This window comes from Chelonoidis abingdonii, chromosome 9 (assembly GCF_003597395.2).
Source record: "Chelonoidis abingdonii isolate Lonesome George chromosome 9, CheloAbing_2.0, whole genome shotgun sequence".
Taxonomy (NCBI): domain Eukaryota; kingdom Metazoa; phylum Chordata; order Testudines; family Testudinidae; genus Chelonoidis; species Chelonoidis abingdonii.
Genome location: NC_133777.1, coordinates 29,884,503 through 29,900,639, shown reverse-complemented (window position 1 = coordinate 29,900,639; position 16,137 = coordinate 29,884,503). Strand labels below are relative to the sequence as shown.

The window sequence follows — 16,137 nt, the reverse complement described above, 5'->3', positions numbered from 1 at the left end:
TGTCTGCTCAGCACTGGAATTTGAGGGGGGTAGGAGCAGCATGGATTCTCAGCCTCAGAGCCTGTCTTCTGTGTTCCTAGCATTCTCAGACACTTGGTATTAATAGCAGGGGAAGGACTTGCAGAAAGCCATGTAACAAGCTTTTTCTAAGAGTGTATATTCTCTCGGGATGCTGGTTACTGCCATGTGTTTGAGAGTTAAAATCCCAGTGAAGGAGGCAGCCGAGGAATTCTGATGGGATCAGTGAGAGGTGGCTTGGATAAAGGAAGTGCTGAGGTCTGTACTGTTTGTAATGGAGGCAGTTGTTTTCCTTCATTCCACTGTAAGCAGCTGCCATTGTCACTTGTCAGTGGGTTGCGATTCCTAGTTAAGTGGTGGGCAGGTTTTGTAAGCACTCTGCCTCTTTTGGCTTTCTTAATCAGGTGGGTTAAGAGGTATTTTAAATCCCACGTGCCAGACAAGGAGATGCAGGTGTAACTGTTCCAGCACTGCGGATTTGTGTGGTGGTATGAGACATCGGGTGGAAGACACAAGTTAGAATTCAGGCTTGGTGAGCCGCCTAAGGGTCTCATTCTCCCAGGTATGGTCTAGCAGCTCTTTGACTTACAAATCTGTGTCATGTTCTGAACTTGTGCTACTGTTGCAAGCTGCATTTAAGCTCTAAGTGGGATTCACAGCAATGGTGTTGAGAAGCAGAAATGTATACTGCTTATATGCAAGACAGTGTGGCCTAATGGGTATAGCATTACACTGGGACAAGGGAGACCTGGGTTCTATTCTTGACTGTGCTGCTGGCCTGCTGGGTGACCCTGAGGCAAATCACTTCACCCCTCTGTGTGCCTCATTTTCCCTATCTGTAAAATGAGGATAATGATACTGTCCTCCTTTTGCACAGCACCTCAAGGTCTAGTGATGAAAACTACAAAATATATGATGATACTTATTAGAATTGAAGTGTTCAGTGTAAAAATCTAAAAGCCACTATTACCTTCCTATTGCAGGTGTGCGGTTAAAAATGGTGCAGAAGTACCAGTCCCCTGTTCGAGTCTACAAATATCCCTTTGAGCTTGTCATGGCGGTGAGTGATGTTGCACTTCTACCTCTCCTCCTACAGCTGAACCCTAGACTGCAACCTCTGGTGTCCGTCAGGTGGTGGGAGGTGTTGGGGCTCCAGTGTGAGATCATGGGTTATTTCGAGCAGGGTCCACGAGCTGTACGTGGCCCACTAGAGCATCTTGTAAGGCCTGCGGCCTGCTTCAGTACAATATACTAATGGCCGATTTTGTTAGTGGTTTTTGTCATGTTTACAAGTCCCTAAATAAACAATACTGTACATAGGCTGTTTTCTATATAAATACATATGAAACAAGCTAAACTTAAAGTCACCCATACTGATTTATATTTTAAGTCTTATTAAGATATGTAGAATCTGCTTGGCCCACACAAGGGTGTGCCTAGGTTTATATGATCCTCCTGTGCAATGAGATTGGGCACCACTGATTTTAGAGGAACTTTCTTTAGGGTGAGTTCGAGGCACGGACTTCTTCCTTCCATTGCAATCTTCTACATTCACTGCCATACTCCAGAAATAATCAAAATCTGCGTTAGTCTAAGTATTCTTTTACTCTAGTAAAATTAGTTTATTTCTTTCCCATGGACATGAGAACAGTGTCAGAAGGAGAGGAAAAAAACATGCCATCTGTGCTGGTTAAATTTTTTTTTTATCCTGTTTGCTTCACTGAAGGGGAGTGTGAGCGTGGGTCCCTGAGCAGCCATCTGTAAGAGAGATGTGCATCCTTCATGGCTGATTCTTAAAGCCATTGGGACTGTTGTTGGTAAAGGCTATCAGTGCCTGTGAAAGAGCAAGCAGCCAGCTGTGCTTGGTTAGGCCCTTGTTTAAGGAACCGTCTTTGGATATTCCCAGCCTTCCCAAATAACCTTTTGCTTAGAAACTGCCATGGTGAAGGAATAATATTAATAAAGTGGCAATAAGCCGATTCCATAGATTTCTGTGATCCTTCTCAATCTGATGTGCGATCTGTGTATGAGACCGGGACTATGTAGATAAGTGTGATTAGAGCTGGTTAAAAAGTGGAGGGTAGAAGTAGGGAATCTCTTCAAACAAAATTTCCCATTTTTTTTTCTTTGAAATTTTGATAAAATTTCTAGTTCAAAAAAGGCCAATCAACCTTATGTGATGCCATCCCTATCATGGTGGGTAACGGTAAGGGCTCTGGTTCTATAGCTGGGTGGCTTCTGCTGCTACTCCTAATGTGATATTTCTGATTCAGCTACTGATCTCTAAGGAGTGAGCTGAGTGGCCCTTGGGTGGGCTTGGGTCTTGCTCTGGGAGACTTCAGAGGGAAACACTGGGCAGCTAGACATTCAGCCCAGAGGCCCACATATGGGTTCATCTTGTCACATCTTGTTCAGTGGCTGCGTAGCTGCTCGAGAAGACTGAGCCTTTTTGGGTCGGAACATCCCCAGTATGTTCCATGTGCCCTTACTACTGAACTAGGACTCTAGCTTTTCCTAGTATCTGACACAGATGGTAAGTAAAGCGGGGGAAACATTTAGATGAATGTGTTTGAAGTGTACTTATGGATGGAGGATGTATGCACAATTCCCTAGAATGGTTTGCAGCCTTGAATTCCTACTGGCCCCGTTGCTACTTCTGGATTCTTGCATGACGGTAGTGGCCCCTAGTGCCTTACCAAATGTACAGCTGGTACATTACTGTACGACTGGTCTGGGACCTGGTTATCCAAACCAGCCTCTCATCCTGCCTCTTGTCACAGCAGTTAAGACTAGCTGGCAGGCTCTTGCAGTTGGCTCCTAAATTTTCAATGCACCATTATGGTGGTGGTGCTTTCTAAACTGAGGAATCAAGTCCCCTGGAGACTCCTTCACAGCCAGTCTAGTGTGAAAGGCAAAGCGTAAGGCCTGCTTTTGTTCAGTGTTGCTTGGACTGATTCTTTTCATTCACTTTCTGTCCTTGCTAACTTGTGAAGCAAACTGCCAGGGCTGTGTGTGCTATGGAAATTGATAAAACATATCCCAGGCTAACGAAGCTACCTTGCTGTGGTAGGACCTTTCTGTGTCTTCCCTCCGTGCTGACTCTGTGCAGCCTCTGTTAAACAATGCAGCAACGTTCATTGCAAAGAGACATGCAAACAGCACTAGCATGCCAGATGTACTTGTGCTTCTCAGCACCATCACAATCTATCTTAGCAGGATTGCCCAGATGCCAGATGCTAGGCAATAGATTGCCTGCTAATATAAGGACGCTTGCCTCTAGACAAATCCTTTGTAAGCTTGTTAGCAGAACTCCTGGAGGCCAGGGCTTGATGGGTTTATTTTTGAGTGGTTTAGTTCTGTTTTGCTTTTGGTTTCAGGATGCTTTCTACTTGACAGAACTGCTAGCTCCCTGGGGTTTGAAGACTTTGAGAATGGAAAGTGACATTTAATTAGACATATAGAGGACTAACTAAGCTTTGTGTCATCTCTGCAAAGGTATTAGGTGCATTTTACTGATGGGGAAAACTGAGGCACAGAGATGAAGTTACTTGTCCAAGGTCAAGTGGCCCATGTGAGGCCTTTACTCTGTATGACCTTGTCTACCACAGGGAGTCTGTGGCAGAGCCAGGAGTGAAATCCAGATCTCCTGAGGCCCAGCGTCCTCACCCCGCCAGTCATAACGTGCTGTTAGTGTGAAGGTGGAAGTCACAAAGATTCTAGAGACGCTGACGTTTGACTCTAGTGACAGTGGATCAGTCACAGTGCAGTCTCAATTATCTTATTAGACGGATTTAAATGGAATGTTCCATTAGTGTGGGAGGCAGTGAGCATTTAGCACAGATGCAGAGTGCTAAACTGTCACTGGGTGGCACTTACGCATGGAGAGTGGGAGTAAAATGAAACAAACTTGCTCTTCAGCAAACGACTTTGCCATCACTTATGCTCATACTCGCGTGTCACCATAAGCCAGGCAATCTCATCCTCTTCGGTATTGGGATGCCCCAAAATGCTCTAGGCACACTTTCTGGAGTGCAGTGATTCAATACAGTGGTTCATGGGGTGGAAAGATAATCTTGTGCTTGAGGCATTGGGCTTGGAAGCAGGGGACCTGAGTTCAACTTCTAATTCCATGACAGATCCCCCATGTGACCTTGGGCTTTGCATCTCTTTGCCTCAGTTCCCCGTTTGTAAAATGGGAATAATTCTACTACCTATCTATTCAGGCTGTGAGTGTTGTGGGGTATGGAGTGTATGGACCACACTCGGCACAATAGGGCCCCAATCCCAGCAGGGCCTAAAGGACTCAACCAGAGTAAATAATAACAATGGGCTGTGTCTGGCTTTGATTTGTAATTCCTCAGTGCCCATGTGGATTCTGTTGTGAAGCTTGGATTTTAAATAGCTTTATATAAGCTTCAGGTCACATTTAAGGAGGGTACATATTGGGGTGTAAACAGATTGACTAATTGTTTGTTTAAACTCTTCTGTATTATGCCTTCCCTGATCACTGCCACAGTTGTTGAAAGGTATGTACAGTCCTCTATCTGACCCAAAAACTCATTTGTATTGTGCCAGGTGCTGCACAGATGCATAGTAAGACAGTCTTAAGAGCTTACAATCTAACTCGATAAGATAAAGGGTGGTAGAAAACGGTATAACATGCAAGTGTGGTGGTGACTAGCAAATGTTCTGTTTGTTTTATGGGTTTGTTTGCAATAGAATGACAGGTTCAGTGCATCTATTCATAGGATCCATGGATCGATCCATCAATCCCATATGGATACAACAACGGCTCATGTTATCTATATGACAAGATGTGCAAACAGGAAGGTTATCTAGGTCAACTGCAGTCCCAGTGTTTTATAAAGTTTATGGTATTGATACATCCCAGTAGAAAGATTGAGGAGTCCGTAACTGGTTAAAAGTGCAAGTCTAGATTGGCAGAATCAGAATTTTTTATGGAAAGGTACGTTACACACGCTTCTGCAGCCTCCATTTTCAAGCTTGGATCCTGTTAGCAGGAGAGAATTCCTGCTGCAGCAAGGAAAGCAGTCTCTAAGTAGCTGGAATCTAGTCTAAAGCAGCTAGAATGCTGCAGCAGATGGGAGAGGTCTGTACAGAGCAGCCGAAGAGTTTGGATGGAGCTCTGAGTGCAGCATCTCCATAACTGAGGAAGTGCCAGAGAAGCACTTGCCTGCAGGTGCATGTTACCCAATCTGCCCTTGTCGGTTGCAGAACATTCACATGACGGCACTTGGCAGCGAGCAGCCTGTCTGCCCGCTGCTCCAAGGTTCCTTAGGAGCTGGCGTGACCTAAACAGTGACGCACTTTTCAGAGTGCGTCTGACATGGCATTTCTGGCTGACACTAGCCCGGGGTATCTGAGATGAGCAAGAGGCAGAAAGAGGGTTTCAAAATAACTGTCCCTGTACATTGACGGGAGCTGAGCAACTCATACATGGCTTATGAAATTGCCTGGTATAGATCAGTGCAGTACTTACAAAATGGGTGTTACTTGGGAAACCAAGTCTCATTTTAATGGAATAATTAAAACTCTCTAGGAAATTTGCCTTCTGAGTGCAGACTAATGGTCTTTTTACCTGGATACCTGTATCCAACAATGGTCCATATCAAATATTTTATAGGAAGATGTCTCCTCTCTTCCGCTCTCCAGCCTGCCCTATTAGTTCCTGGATTATTCTTGGAGACTGGGAGAAGCTATTGGGTCTCGAAATACTTTTTGGAGCCCACAAAAGTCCTGCTGTTTTATGACATGCTTCAGTGTGACCTGATGGTTTGAGGCCACAGGACCATGTTGTGCTGATGCGGTATGAACGGCACGACATCCTCATGCCCAAGTTACTCATTGGACAGATACCAAAAATGACAGTCCTGGTTAGACACGCTGTCTTAGCTGCCTTCGCTTGGCCAGTTTCTATACCCCTCCGTTATTAAGGAGAGTGAGCAGCATCAGTCTGGACAGACCGCCTCTGATGCATTCCTCTCTAGCTGGTGGTGCAGGATGGTTCCCACGTACTGAATGTGAAGTGCTTGATAAATGCTCTTTGCTGAGAGCAGCTATTTGATTCATCCAGGGCTCTGAAACAGCTGCTGGTTGCATTTGTTTACTCTGGACTTTAATATGTATGTTTTTTTGGGAACATCAAAAACATCTTTCCCTTAACTGCCTTCTGTTGTTGATGCTTAGTATGTGGTACTGAGGCAGTGTTGGGGCTAAGACTTCTGTTGGCTTTGAAGTATTCAACTTGAATAGTTGGGAGGGACTGACCCCAGAACTACATGAATTCTAGGGCAGATCCACCCAAAAGGAATATGTTTCCTTTCACTGAAGGAGTTCATACAGTGTGTCTCTAGACTCTCTTCCTTCAGTCTGTGCTCTCTTTCTTGCTTGCAGACACATCACCATGTGCTGTGACGATGTGAGCTCAAGCTGAGCAGGGTCACTGGATGTTAGCACCTGGATGGGTGAGCTCTAAGGTCACCACAGGGGGATGGTGTACTTTTTATCAGTACTGAATCAATGCCTTGGCATGGCGTTAGGGGGCACTGTACTGTTGGAGGTGTCCTTATTATTCGTATTCCAGTAGCGCCTAAAAACCTGCTTGGGCCCCATTGTACTAGATACATTGTGCCTAAAGAGAAGATGATCCCTGCCCTGAAGAACTCAATTGACAAAGTAAAATTGAGGACCCTGGGCACTTGTGGGTATTAAATATTTCAGGCAGGGCACTTTTGGTAAGAGTGTAAGTTTGTTAACCACAGTTTCTTGGCCAAATGCCAATCCGGATTATGTCCTGCCTACCTGAATTCCCTCTGCAGCTTTTGGAAATGACTGGTTGAAACTGTTCTGTCTCGCACAAAGGTGCGATGCATGTGCACTTTCCTGCATTTTATTTGTAATAACTTGGATCAAACTTTTTACTGGTGTGTATGTGTCCAATGGGTACATCTGGCCTGCTCTGCTCCTCTCCCCAAGAGCCGTGCTGCCCCTGGGTGCTTTGCTTCACTACCTTCCTTCTCCAAGGTACCAGATTTTCCCCAAAGTAGGACATGGGAAATTTGTCCAACTAGCAATCATTCCTCAGTAGAGTGTGGCTTCTGGCCCCACTGCTGAAGGGTTGTTTGCAGAGTCCAACATATCCTGATGGTTGATCATGTCTTGACCTGTGTAATGCTTCCTGGGGATACCCAGGGTTGGGAGGCACCCACTACCACCCACCCTTAGTGTGAGGGAAGCCTTGTCTGTGCCTGGCATTCAGCTCCCCCACTCCACCAGCCAGGTACAACACGCACACTCCCCTCTAGTTTAGCAACAGGCACATTAAAGCCCTCTGAGCTTCTCCCTGGAGTGTCTCGCCTCTGGGCACTCATGGTATGCACAATTTTGCTGCTCCCAAAGGAGCAGTACACCCCAGCATACCAGGTCCATCTCAGATCATTGCTCTACTTAACTCACAGGACTTATATCTGTCTGTGGGAAATCCAGTACTAGTTTAACACGGCTCAGGGATTCAAGTAGCAGCCGGCTGGCTGCGACCCTTCTCTCATGAGACCTGCACACTGTTGGTTTGCGTCCTCAATGAAGGATTCTGTGTATCTCTATGCACTCCAGGATATGCCAGCCCAGCCCTTTGTCTTTATTCATACACAGAATAGCCCCTGCAGTTTTTTTTATCCTGTCAATTTTTTTTTGAAGTCTGTGTCTGTGTACCTGGCTCAGTATGCAAATAGACAGGGAGATGAGTCTCAGCTACCTCCTCCTGCCTGAAGGGAACATCTCCAAGCTATGTCACCTGCTGGGGACCTGCCTTAATGCCAAGACCTTAAGAGCATCATTTTCTCCTCTTAACTCTTTCAATATTATCTGTATGTACATTTCACAATGATTATGATGAGCAGTGGTCTACTGGCTTGATGGAGACCTCTCATGCTGCTCTTTGAACTGTTATGCAGCTATACAACGCAGGGGATCCCTGTACTACCCTAGGTGCTGCACTCCCTGTGTCCTCTGCCCGTTGGCATCAAGGGGACCTTTGGTAGGTTTGTATTTAGATAGCAAATAGCCTGACTAGAATGATGTTTCCTGCTGGATGGAAGATCGGGCAGGTCGGTGATTTCCAGAATTAGCGGCATCCAGCTACAGCGCACGTCATGGTCCTGGAAGGTCTGCTGTGTTGCCCAGTTGTGGATGCATTGTAATAACCAGCTGGTGTTAACTGAATCGTTCCTTTCACCGAGTCTGAAGGAATGAGGCAGATCATTTGGCTCCCATCCAGAAGGCACTAACACTAGATCAGTGTTTATAGCTCTGGAGTCCAGTGGATCTCTTACTTCTGCTCCCGCCCAGAGACTGCCACTATTTTCTCAGTCACAGAAGGCTCTCGCCTATCTCCATAACTGCTTTGCATGTTTTTCTGGAGGGTTTTTTCCCCTGGTGGAGTCCTGACTCCTCTGCACTTCCCTCCACCCCCAACCCCACCCATGTTTTCTCTTGTGTTACCCTTGGGTAGACAAGAGACAGGGTTCTCTTATGATGAATATCATGAAGGTTCTTTATTCCATCTGCTGGACACACATATGGCCCTTGTTGGTCTCCCAGACTAACCCAGAGAACCTGAGCTGCCATGTGTCACCACATAGGGTCTCCCTAAGGGCCGGCCTGGCTTAAGCAGACACAGAAAGGACTTCTGGAGAAAGTTCACTCTCTTCGAGCCTTGGATGGTGGTTGACACAATGTCTGAACCATAGTGTTAGAAAGGACCGCAAGGATCATCTTGTTTAACGTCCTGTCAAGATGCAGGATTTGTTGTGGCTAAACCATTCAAGAGAGATGACTGTCCAGCCTCTTTTTGAAAACCTCCAGTGAAGGAGCTTCCACCACCTCCCTAGGCAGTTTATTCTAAGAGGGAGGGTCACAGTTCTTTCTGGAGTCAGTGGCTACTAAAGAGAAATGCAACATCCCTCTTCTCCTGTGGGGAGGATGCTGCTTTGGAGTTTCTCAGCCCCAAACTTAACGACATCATACCTTCCCCCATTCCCCAAACACAGAACCCCTCTCTAAGGCTCCTCTGCACTGGAGGATTGCATTGAGCTAGAATACAAGCTTGAGGAGTCATGGGAACTTGCACAATGGTAAAGGTGACTCAGCATAGGAAGGGACACGTTGTGTTTTGATGTGGTGTCAGCTGGTCTCAGTTGGCCCTAAGGTGAATCCTACTGTTCACGACCCATTCGCACAACACTAAACATGAGTGCTTAACATCATGTTAGCTAGCAGAGCCCCCTCCAGGTTATTTTGTAATGCAAGGTAATTTTTCTGATGTGGACGAGCCTTCACGCACTTGCTAGACCCCCAACTGGGTTCTGCATGCAGTGATTTGTCCTCCATTTTCTCCCTTCTTGATCTGTGTGCTTGGGCCTGTTTCTAAAACAGCTCTCTTTCATGCCACTGGCTCCAGACAGCCCCACTGTGGGATCCACAGAACCACTCTGGAGCAACATTTGGCAGATATAAGCAGGCACAATTCCTCTGAGCCCAACTGTCAGCTCTCATTCACAAATGGCTGCCTGGGTAGGCAGGGGACTCCTTCAGAATGGCTCTGGAGGCAATGCAAGCGGAGAACAAGCAAGAAGATTGCTGACTCACCTCGTTTTACCCAGCCTGCTGAAGGAGCTGTCTCCTAACATGCAAGGTCCAAACCAGTCACTTCAGCAGTAACATGTACTAATGGGGAATTAGTGAAGCCTCTCTCTAGCCTTAGAGAAGTGACTGGCTTGGGGAGAAAGCCAGAGCTGCTGTCCTGGGAATTGTTATGAAACACTGTGCTGACTTACTATATAATCCCCTTCAGTTTCCTTACATGAGCTGAGAGGATAATGTTCCCCTCGAGGATATTCTGGTACAGTATGAGGCTAGATAACCTAATTCTGAGTGCTGCCTCACCGGAGCATGCAGAAACCACTCAGCAGGTTCTGGGCTGAAATGTCTGCACATGTACAGCAGAGTTACGCTGGTGAGGAGTTTTATTGCTTGCTCTGCTTTGGTGCTTGAGTGTCCATGCTGTTACGGACGGAAATATCCAAGTCTGGACTCCTGAGGCACATCTGTTTTGTAATCTGTTTCTAGGTCACTTGCCTGATGGGTTATGAAAACCCACAGAGGAGAAGCAGGAGGAGTTGTGTAAGATCAGATGCGCTGGGCATGTGTTCCCATTCTCTGGGGCATACTGGAGGGCAGAGGGTGGGCAGGAATGCATTGTCTACTCCCTTATCCTGAAGAGAGGGGGTCAATGAGAGGGATACTGCAGATACGGGGAATTATAAGTCACATGCACCTTCTCTCTAGACCTTTATCCTACGAAAGGGGAAAGGATTGGGGGGAGGATATGGAGGCTGGGAGAAGAGGAATAGGAACAGACTAGCTTAAGGGGCATTCCCCTCCCTTACACCACCCCCTGTCAGGGGGATCACGAGGATTTTAGAGGGTGTAATTTCCTTTACTGGAGAGAAATGTCTTTCTCATGTGGTACTCTCACTTTGAGTCCCCCGCGGTTCTCCCAGCACTATAACGTGACATGAATTTGTAACCTGTTGTGGTATGGCTGGCTGTAAACATGGCTAATCCTCTGTTTAGTAGCAGTGGGAGCTAACCCTGTGTCTAGGTCTGGGGCTATAACCAGCTCATAACAGTATTTGGTGGGCCCCTTAACCATGCTTATGGAACCAGGCTGGCCACTCCCTTCCTCTGGCTATGTGCTGTGGGACGTCACAGGGCATATTGCTCCACGTGCTGCTGGTGTCGTTCTGTGTGTGGTGTATGCTGAGCTGGTCTGGGATAGCAGAACAGCTTATGCTGTAGTGCACTGACACACACTTGGCAGTGTGGACTTACAACCATGGCTGACATGTGACTGGTTTGTGAGGAAAGCTGCTGTGTGGGCATAACTCAGCCATATTGGTTGTATCCAGTCAGATGGGTGTCCTAATTTGGTTCCAAAAACATGGTAGTTCTTAGGCCAGGTGTGCATGTTAGGATTTGTGCTTCTATTTTCCACTGTTGCTGCAGCTCTCTGATGGTAGTGCTAGACAGGACTCCAGTCAGCCACAAGTGTGCTAAGCACAGAGTTGTCTAACCCTGCCCGGATCAGGTCTATGCTGCTTGGAACGTTGGTGGCCACTGATGGGTTGACTGCACTGGTTCTGTCGCGGTTCCTACCACCAGTGGAGCTGTGTTGATGGGAAAACAGTGCGAAAGCTGGAGCTATAACATCTGAGGTAGACAAGGCCATAGAACAGATTAGGCCTGAATTGACAACTATTGTAGACACCTGTTTCAAGGGTAAGGTGTCTGTGTGCAGCATAAGGAAAGATCCTTTTGTGAATTGTTATGGTGAGATTAGTACTTGGCTAATCGGGTGTATTCAGTGGTCAGAGTTGCCCAGACAGCTGCTGCAGCTGTTCAGATCAGTTGCTCTGGGATTTTCTCCTGATCTGGTAATGTCAGCCCTGGAACTTGATTGTAGCTGGAAGAGGCATTTCCACAGTCTGTGGCCTGGATTCTGGTGTGGAGCCTTGGCAGGTTCAGGCTGGAGGATTTGTGGGAAGTGAAAGCTGGAGGTGAGTGATGCTTTGCTCAGTGAGTATTCGTCCCAAGTGGGTCACTCTGGAAGGAGCGGGACAGGATGACTAAATCGCTTATTGCTGTATGCATTTGATTCTATTCAGCACTTGAATCATGTTGGATTATCTACAGAGCCAAAAGGAACTTAACTCTTGGCTAGTTCAGAGCCTGCAGAGCCATGTCTTCAAGGGCCTTGTTCCATGGAAAAACTCGGAAGAATTACTGCAGTAAGGAGCTGGAAGGGCAAATGCAGGCAGGTTAGCTTCTTCTAATACTATGGCTGGTAACGTTAAGTCCCATTCGGGTTCAATTTGGCTGTGCTGTTTTCTGTTCTGCATCGTCAACTCCATTAAGTGATTTATTTTTTGGGAGGAGGGATGAAGAGTGGCAACTGCTGCTTAATGTCAAAACCCCTTCTTTCCCCGTTTGGGGTTGTGATTGTTGCCAGTTGGAGAAGAAATGCACTGGTGGGTCTAGCTGCTGACAGTGAAAGCTTAGCAGCGCAGCCCTGTATCTCTCTGCAGTGATAAAAGGGGTACCAGAGAGGTCAGCAGTGCTTTATGGGGACAACCAGAGCACTGTGGCGCAGCTCTTCAATGTCTCCTCCACATGACCCGCAGGCAGGTGCCATGACCCACTGTATTTTTAGAGTTGCTGTTGGTGTGTAGCGAAGATTAGCAGAGAGCTTAAAGTTGACATGTAGAAGAGGAATCCTTCCTCAAACCAGGAGATAAAGCTTATTTAGGAAGTATGTTTGGAGCGTTATCTTAGTTCCTCCATAGGGGCTGTGTGCCTTCTTCTAACAGGAAGGAGTGACTCATTAGTCAGTGGCTGCTGTTTCTAAGCTTGTTGTTACTGGAGTAACTATTCCATGGGGGGAAGGAGGAGGCGCAGCAGTAGTGGTTTTTACTCTAGGTTGCAGAGTGGATTCCTGGTACCAGATCTGTGCCTGAATTAAAGAAACAATGTGTCTCCTTTGCTTTTAAGATGTTTTACCTTTTTGGAATTCATAGTGATAAACCAGCTTTTTCTTACTAAAGAGGCAGTATTCAGGCCAAATTTGACTTGATCGTTAGACTTTGTGAAAACTAGCTTTTACCAAACCTCTGGCCCAAGCAAAATGTTGCATTGGCTTTGACCTTCCCAAGGAAACAGCTAGGCAGAGAACTGCTCCCCTGCAGCATTGCATAATGTACTAGTGTATGAGAATCTGGAAGCAACACTGCCTAGAAATTTGGCCTATAAACAAAAGGAAATTGACTAGTCATCTTTCATTATTTTAGGAGTTGACAGAGCAGCAATATGTGTAGCATATAGGCCCTGAAGGAGATCCCTGCTACCTGGAGTATCAAAAATAAACAGCATCAGGAGTGAAAAGTATCTTAAGATCAGTTCCAACAATCTGTATTGCTAACATAGTTAGTGACATGTTGATTTATACAGTGACTTAAGTTGCTAGTGTCCCTTTTGAGTGAACTAATGCTTCATCCCAAGAGGTGTGCTGAGAAGGTGTTTGTTACCCTGATACCTGAAAGACAGCACATGTTAGGGGCCTTTCCTAGAAAGAAAGTGGCACTGGGCAACGTTGTGCAGTCTTTTGCCTCCTCCTTTTGTTTCTACGGGACTTGTGTTCCCTGTGCTCTCCCTCTGCTGGTCTGGGCTCTTTGCTGGAAGCACTGGTTTAGTTACTGTTCCAGCTCCCCTCTTAGGAGGCAGTAGGGTAACCCAGCCTGGAGAGTGAGGATTGAGTACACCAGGAATGACTTCCAGGAGGAGATGTAAAACCGAGCAATAAAGGGAGGGCTGATCCAATCTCTTAATTTAGGCAAATGCTGTGTATTACTGTACACGTTCCCTAGCAATGCAAGTTGTTTCCTCGACTTTTACTTCCTTTGGACAGTGAAGCTAGACTAGTCAGTTTCACTTCCTCCCAGCACCCAGTCCTGCACTAGCCCAATGCTGCAGTTTGCATTACCAACACTACAGAGGAAAGTTTAAAAAAAAAAAAAAAAAAAAGTGAAAACAACTTCATGAATTTTAAATTTTTCTATTCCTACTCAGTTCTGTGAAGCACTTGGAAATCCTCTGCTGAAAGGCATTAAGTGAAGAGAATGGAATAATACACAATGTGAAACCCATTTTCCCCCCTCCCCCTCCGAATTTAGCTCCATTACATACATCTAACCATGTCAAGTTTTATACTACATGCCTGCTTCACATCCCATCATCTCCTCGTCTTGCCTCCTATGCACGGGCCACCCCTACCCCAAGCTTATCTGCAAGGCCTCCCCCCAATTTTGTCCATGTTTGAGTACCTCCTAATACCCCACTGCCATGCTGCTTACTGTAAATCAAGCTGACTTGCCTTCAAGTTGCTCCCCTTCTCTTAACTTTTCTCTCTACTTGTCTCTGTCCTACAAGCTCCTTGGAGAGCGGATCATCCTGCTTGAGGTTTTATGGAAAGTGCCTAGTATGGTAGTGGGTGCAACTGGAAATAAAAAATAATTGAACAGGAGCATGTACTGTACAAAGGGCTTATGACTCCAGCGTAGAGATCCCTTGGGCAGACAAACTGAGGAAGATGGAAAGGGTTCTTTCTTGCAGCAGCCTCATGGATCCCTTCAGACTTCTTTGCTATTGGTGCCAATGGAGGCTGGACTCGGCTATGCAAGGGCTACTGGGTTAAGTTGCCAGGAGCTCATGGTCGGTTTTGGCAAATATGATGGACTTGGAAGACGCTCTTGTGTCATGCAGAAGTGCTAGTCCCTTCAGCCAACCAACCACAGAAAGGAGATAACATGACCATAAATAAGATCATCTCAGACATCATTATGTGCACAACGCAGCCTGTGTGGGGGCTGCCAATTACCAAAACAGTGTATACACCCCCAGCGTCTGGGAGGCTGACTTCTTCCCACTGCCTATGTTGTATGGCCTGCAGCTGGGAATAGCATCTGCCCTTAAAATAGCACAGGCTTCTGAGGACACATTCCAGCTCCCCTGCTCTTAGATCTCTGAATGGAATGGCATCAGGCGGTCAGCAAGCTCAGATATCCAGAACAGGAAGAGAGAGTATCCTGAGTGGAATTCTGGCCTTCAAAGCTCACATCCTTCACTTACCCTCTGCCTGTTATTAGCATATTCATCAAGTCATGTATTAGTCTCTGCAGATCTCCCCAGGTCTGTAAGGCCTCCCATTAAGGCCATTTTCTTTTGAGGAGAGGCCATTTTAAGGCAAATTAAAAGTTTCCCAGAGCAATTGGCTAATCGCCAATGGTCTAATCATGCCCACAGGATAAACTGGCTCCTTGGCCAAAGGCATCTTATTGTTCAAGCAGCTTGATTTGCTACAGGTTTTCAAGACTCACAGGAATATTCACAACTAGGGTGACTATATAACAAGAGTAAAAAATTGGGACGGGGTGGGGGTAAAAGGAGCCTATATAAGAAAGAGATCCCAAAATCAGGACTGTTCCTATAAAATCAGGACATCTGGTCACCCTATTCACAACTGCCAGACATTGCCAAAGGATGGTCCCAGGTAGCCGGTTCCCACGCTGCACTTTGTTCTAGGGTCAGAGAGTTAGGCATGCATCCCTAATTACCTGCTCTCTGAAACCTGCCATTGTCAGCGTACCAATCTCTCTTACGGAAGAGGAGGATGGGGTTAACATTCCCTGCTTCCCCCGCCCTCCTCCAAATTCATGACCTTCCCTGTCCCAAGATCACTGTTTTCGCCCTCTTTATCCCCTGGAGAAAAAATACAAACCCAAAATATTTTTTTCCTGGAGCATTTAGGCAAGAGTTACTTCAGGCAGTTCAGCCCAGCTATTCCTTGGCATCAGATTCTCAACACTGGGCCAATGAAAGCTGCAAGCTACCCTGTGGGCCACCAGGGTGCAGTATTACCTGGCACCTGCCCTCATCATTTCTGACTTGTATAATTTATTACACATGCTGGGGTTAACACTCTGCAAAGACACCAAAAACCCAGTTATGACTTCACACCTCACCAGACTAAGAGCATGGCCACAGGGTGTCAAACCAGTACAGTAGCTGGAAAGTGACCCAGCTGCTAGCAAGGACACATGCTGCGCTGTCCGAGGCTGGCACTGGCATGGCTCAAAAGCCTGGCTGCAAATTACAAATATTGTCCATTTGAGTATCACCAGGCCCATCTTCGAGCCTCCCCACCCCCTCCCTGACCCATGTGGCTCTGTTTGCTGAAGTCACACGTTGCCCTACAACTCTTCAGCAGCTAGCTCAGTGGTTCTCAAACTTTTATACTGGTGACCCCTTTCACACAGCAAGCCCCTGTGAACCCCCTCTTATAAATTAAAAACATTTTAAAATATATTTAACACCATTATAAATGCTGCAGGTAAAGTGGGGGTTTGAGGTGGAGGCTGACAGCTCGGGAGCCCTCCATGTAATAATCTCATGATCCCCTGAGGGGTCCCAACCCCCAGTTTGAGAACC

The 16,137-nt window shown here is 46.5% G+C and overlaps 1 protein-coding gene across 3 annotated transcripts in view; it reads left to right on the top strand.

Annotated features, from left to right (window-relative positions):
- Nucleotides 1-1,006: 1,006 nt before the first annotated feature.
- SEC14L5 (SEC14 like lipid binding 5) overlaps nucleotides 1,007-16,137 on the top strand; it is a 982,653-nt gene continuing 967,522 nt past the window's right edge. For all 3 annotated transcript variants that reach the window (XM_075069291.1, XM_075069290.1, XM_032770699.2), the window contains exon 1: nucleotides 1,007-1,078. In XM_075069291.1, the coding sequence (XP_074925392.1) occupies nucleotides 1,016-1,078 (63 nt within the window). In that variant the 5' untranslated portion in view covers nucleotides 1,007-1,015. The remainder of the gene's footprint in view (nucleotides 1,079-16,137) is intronic.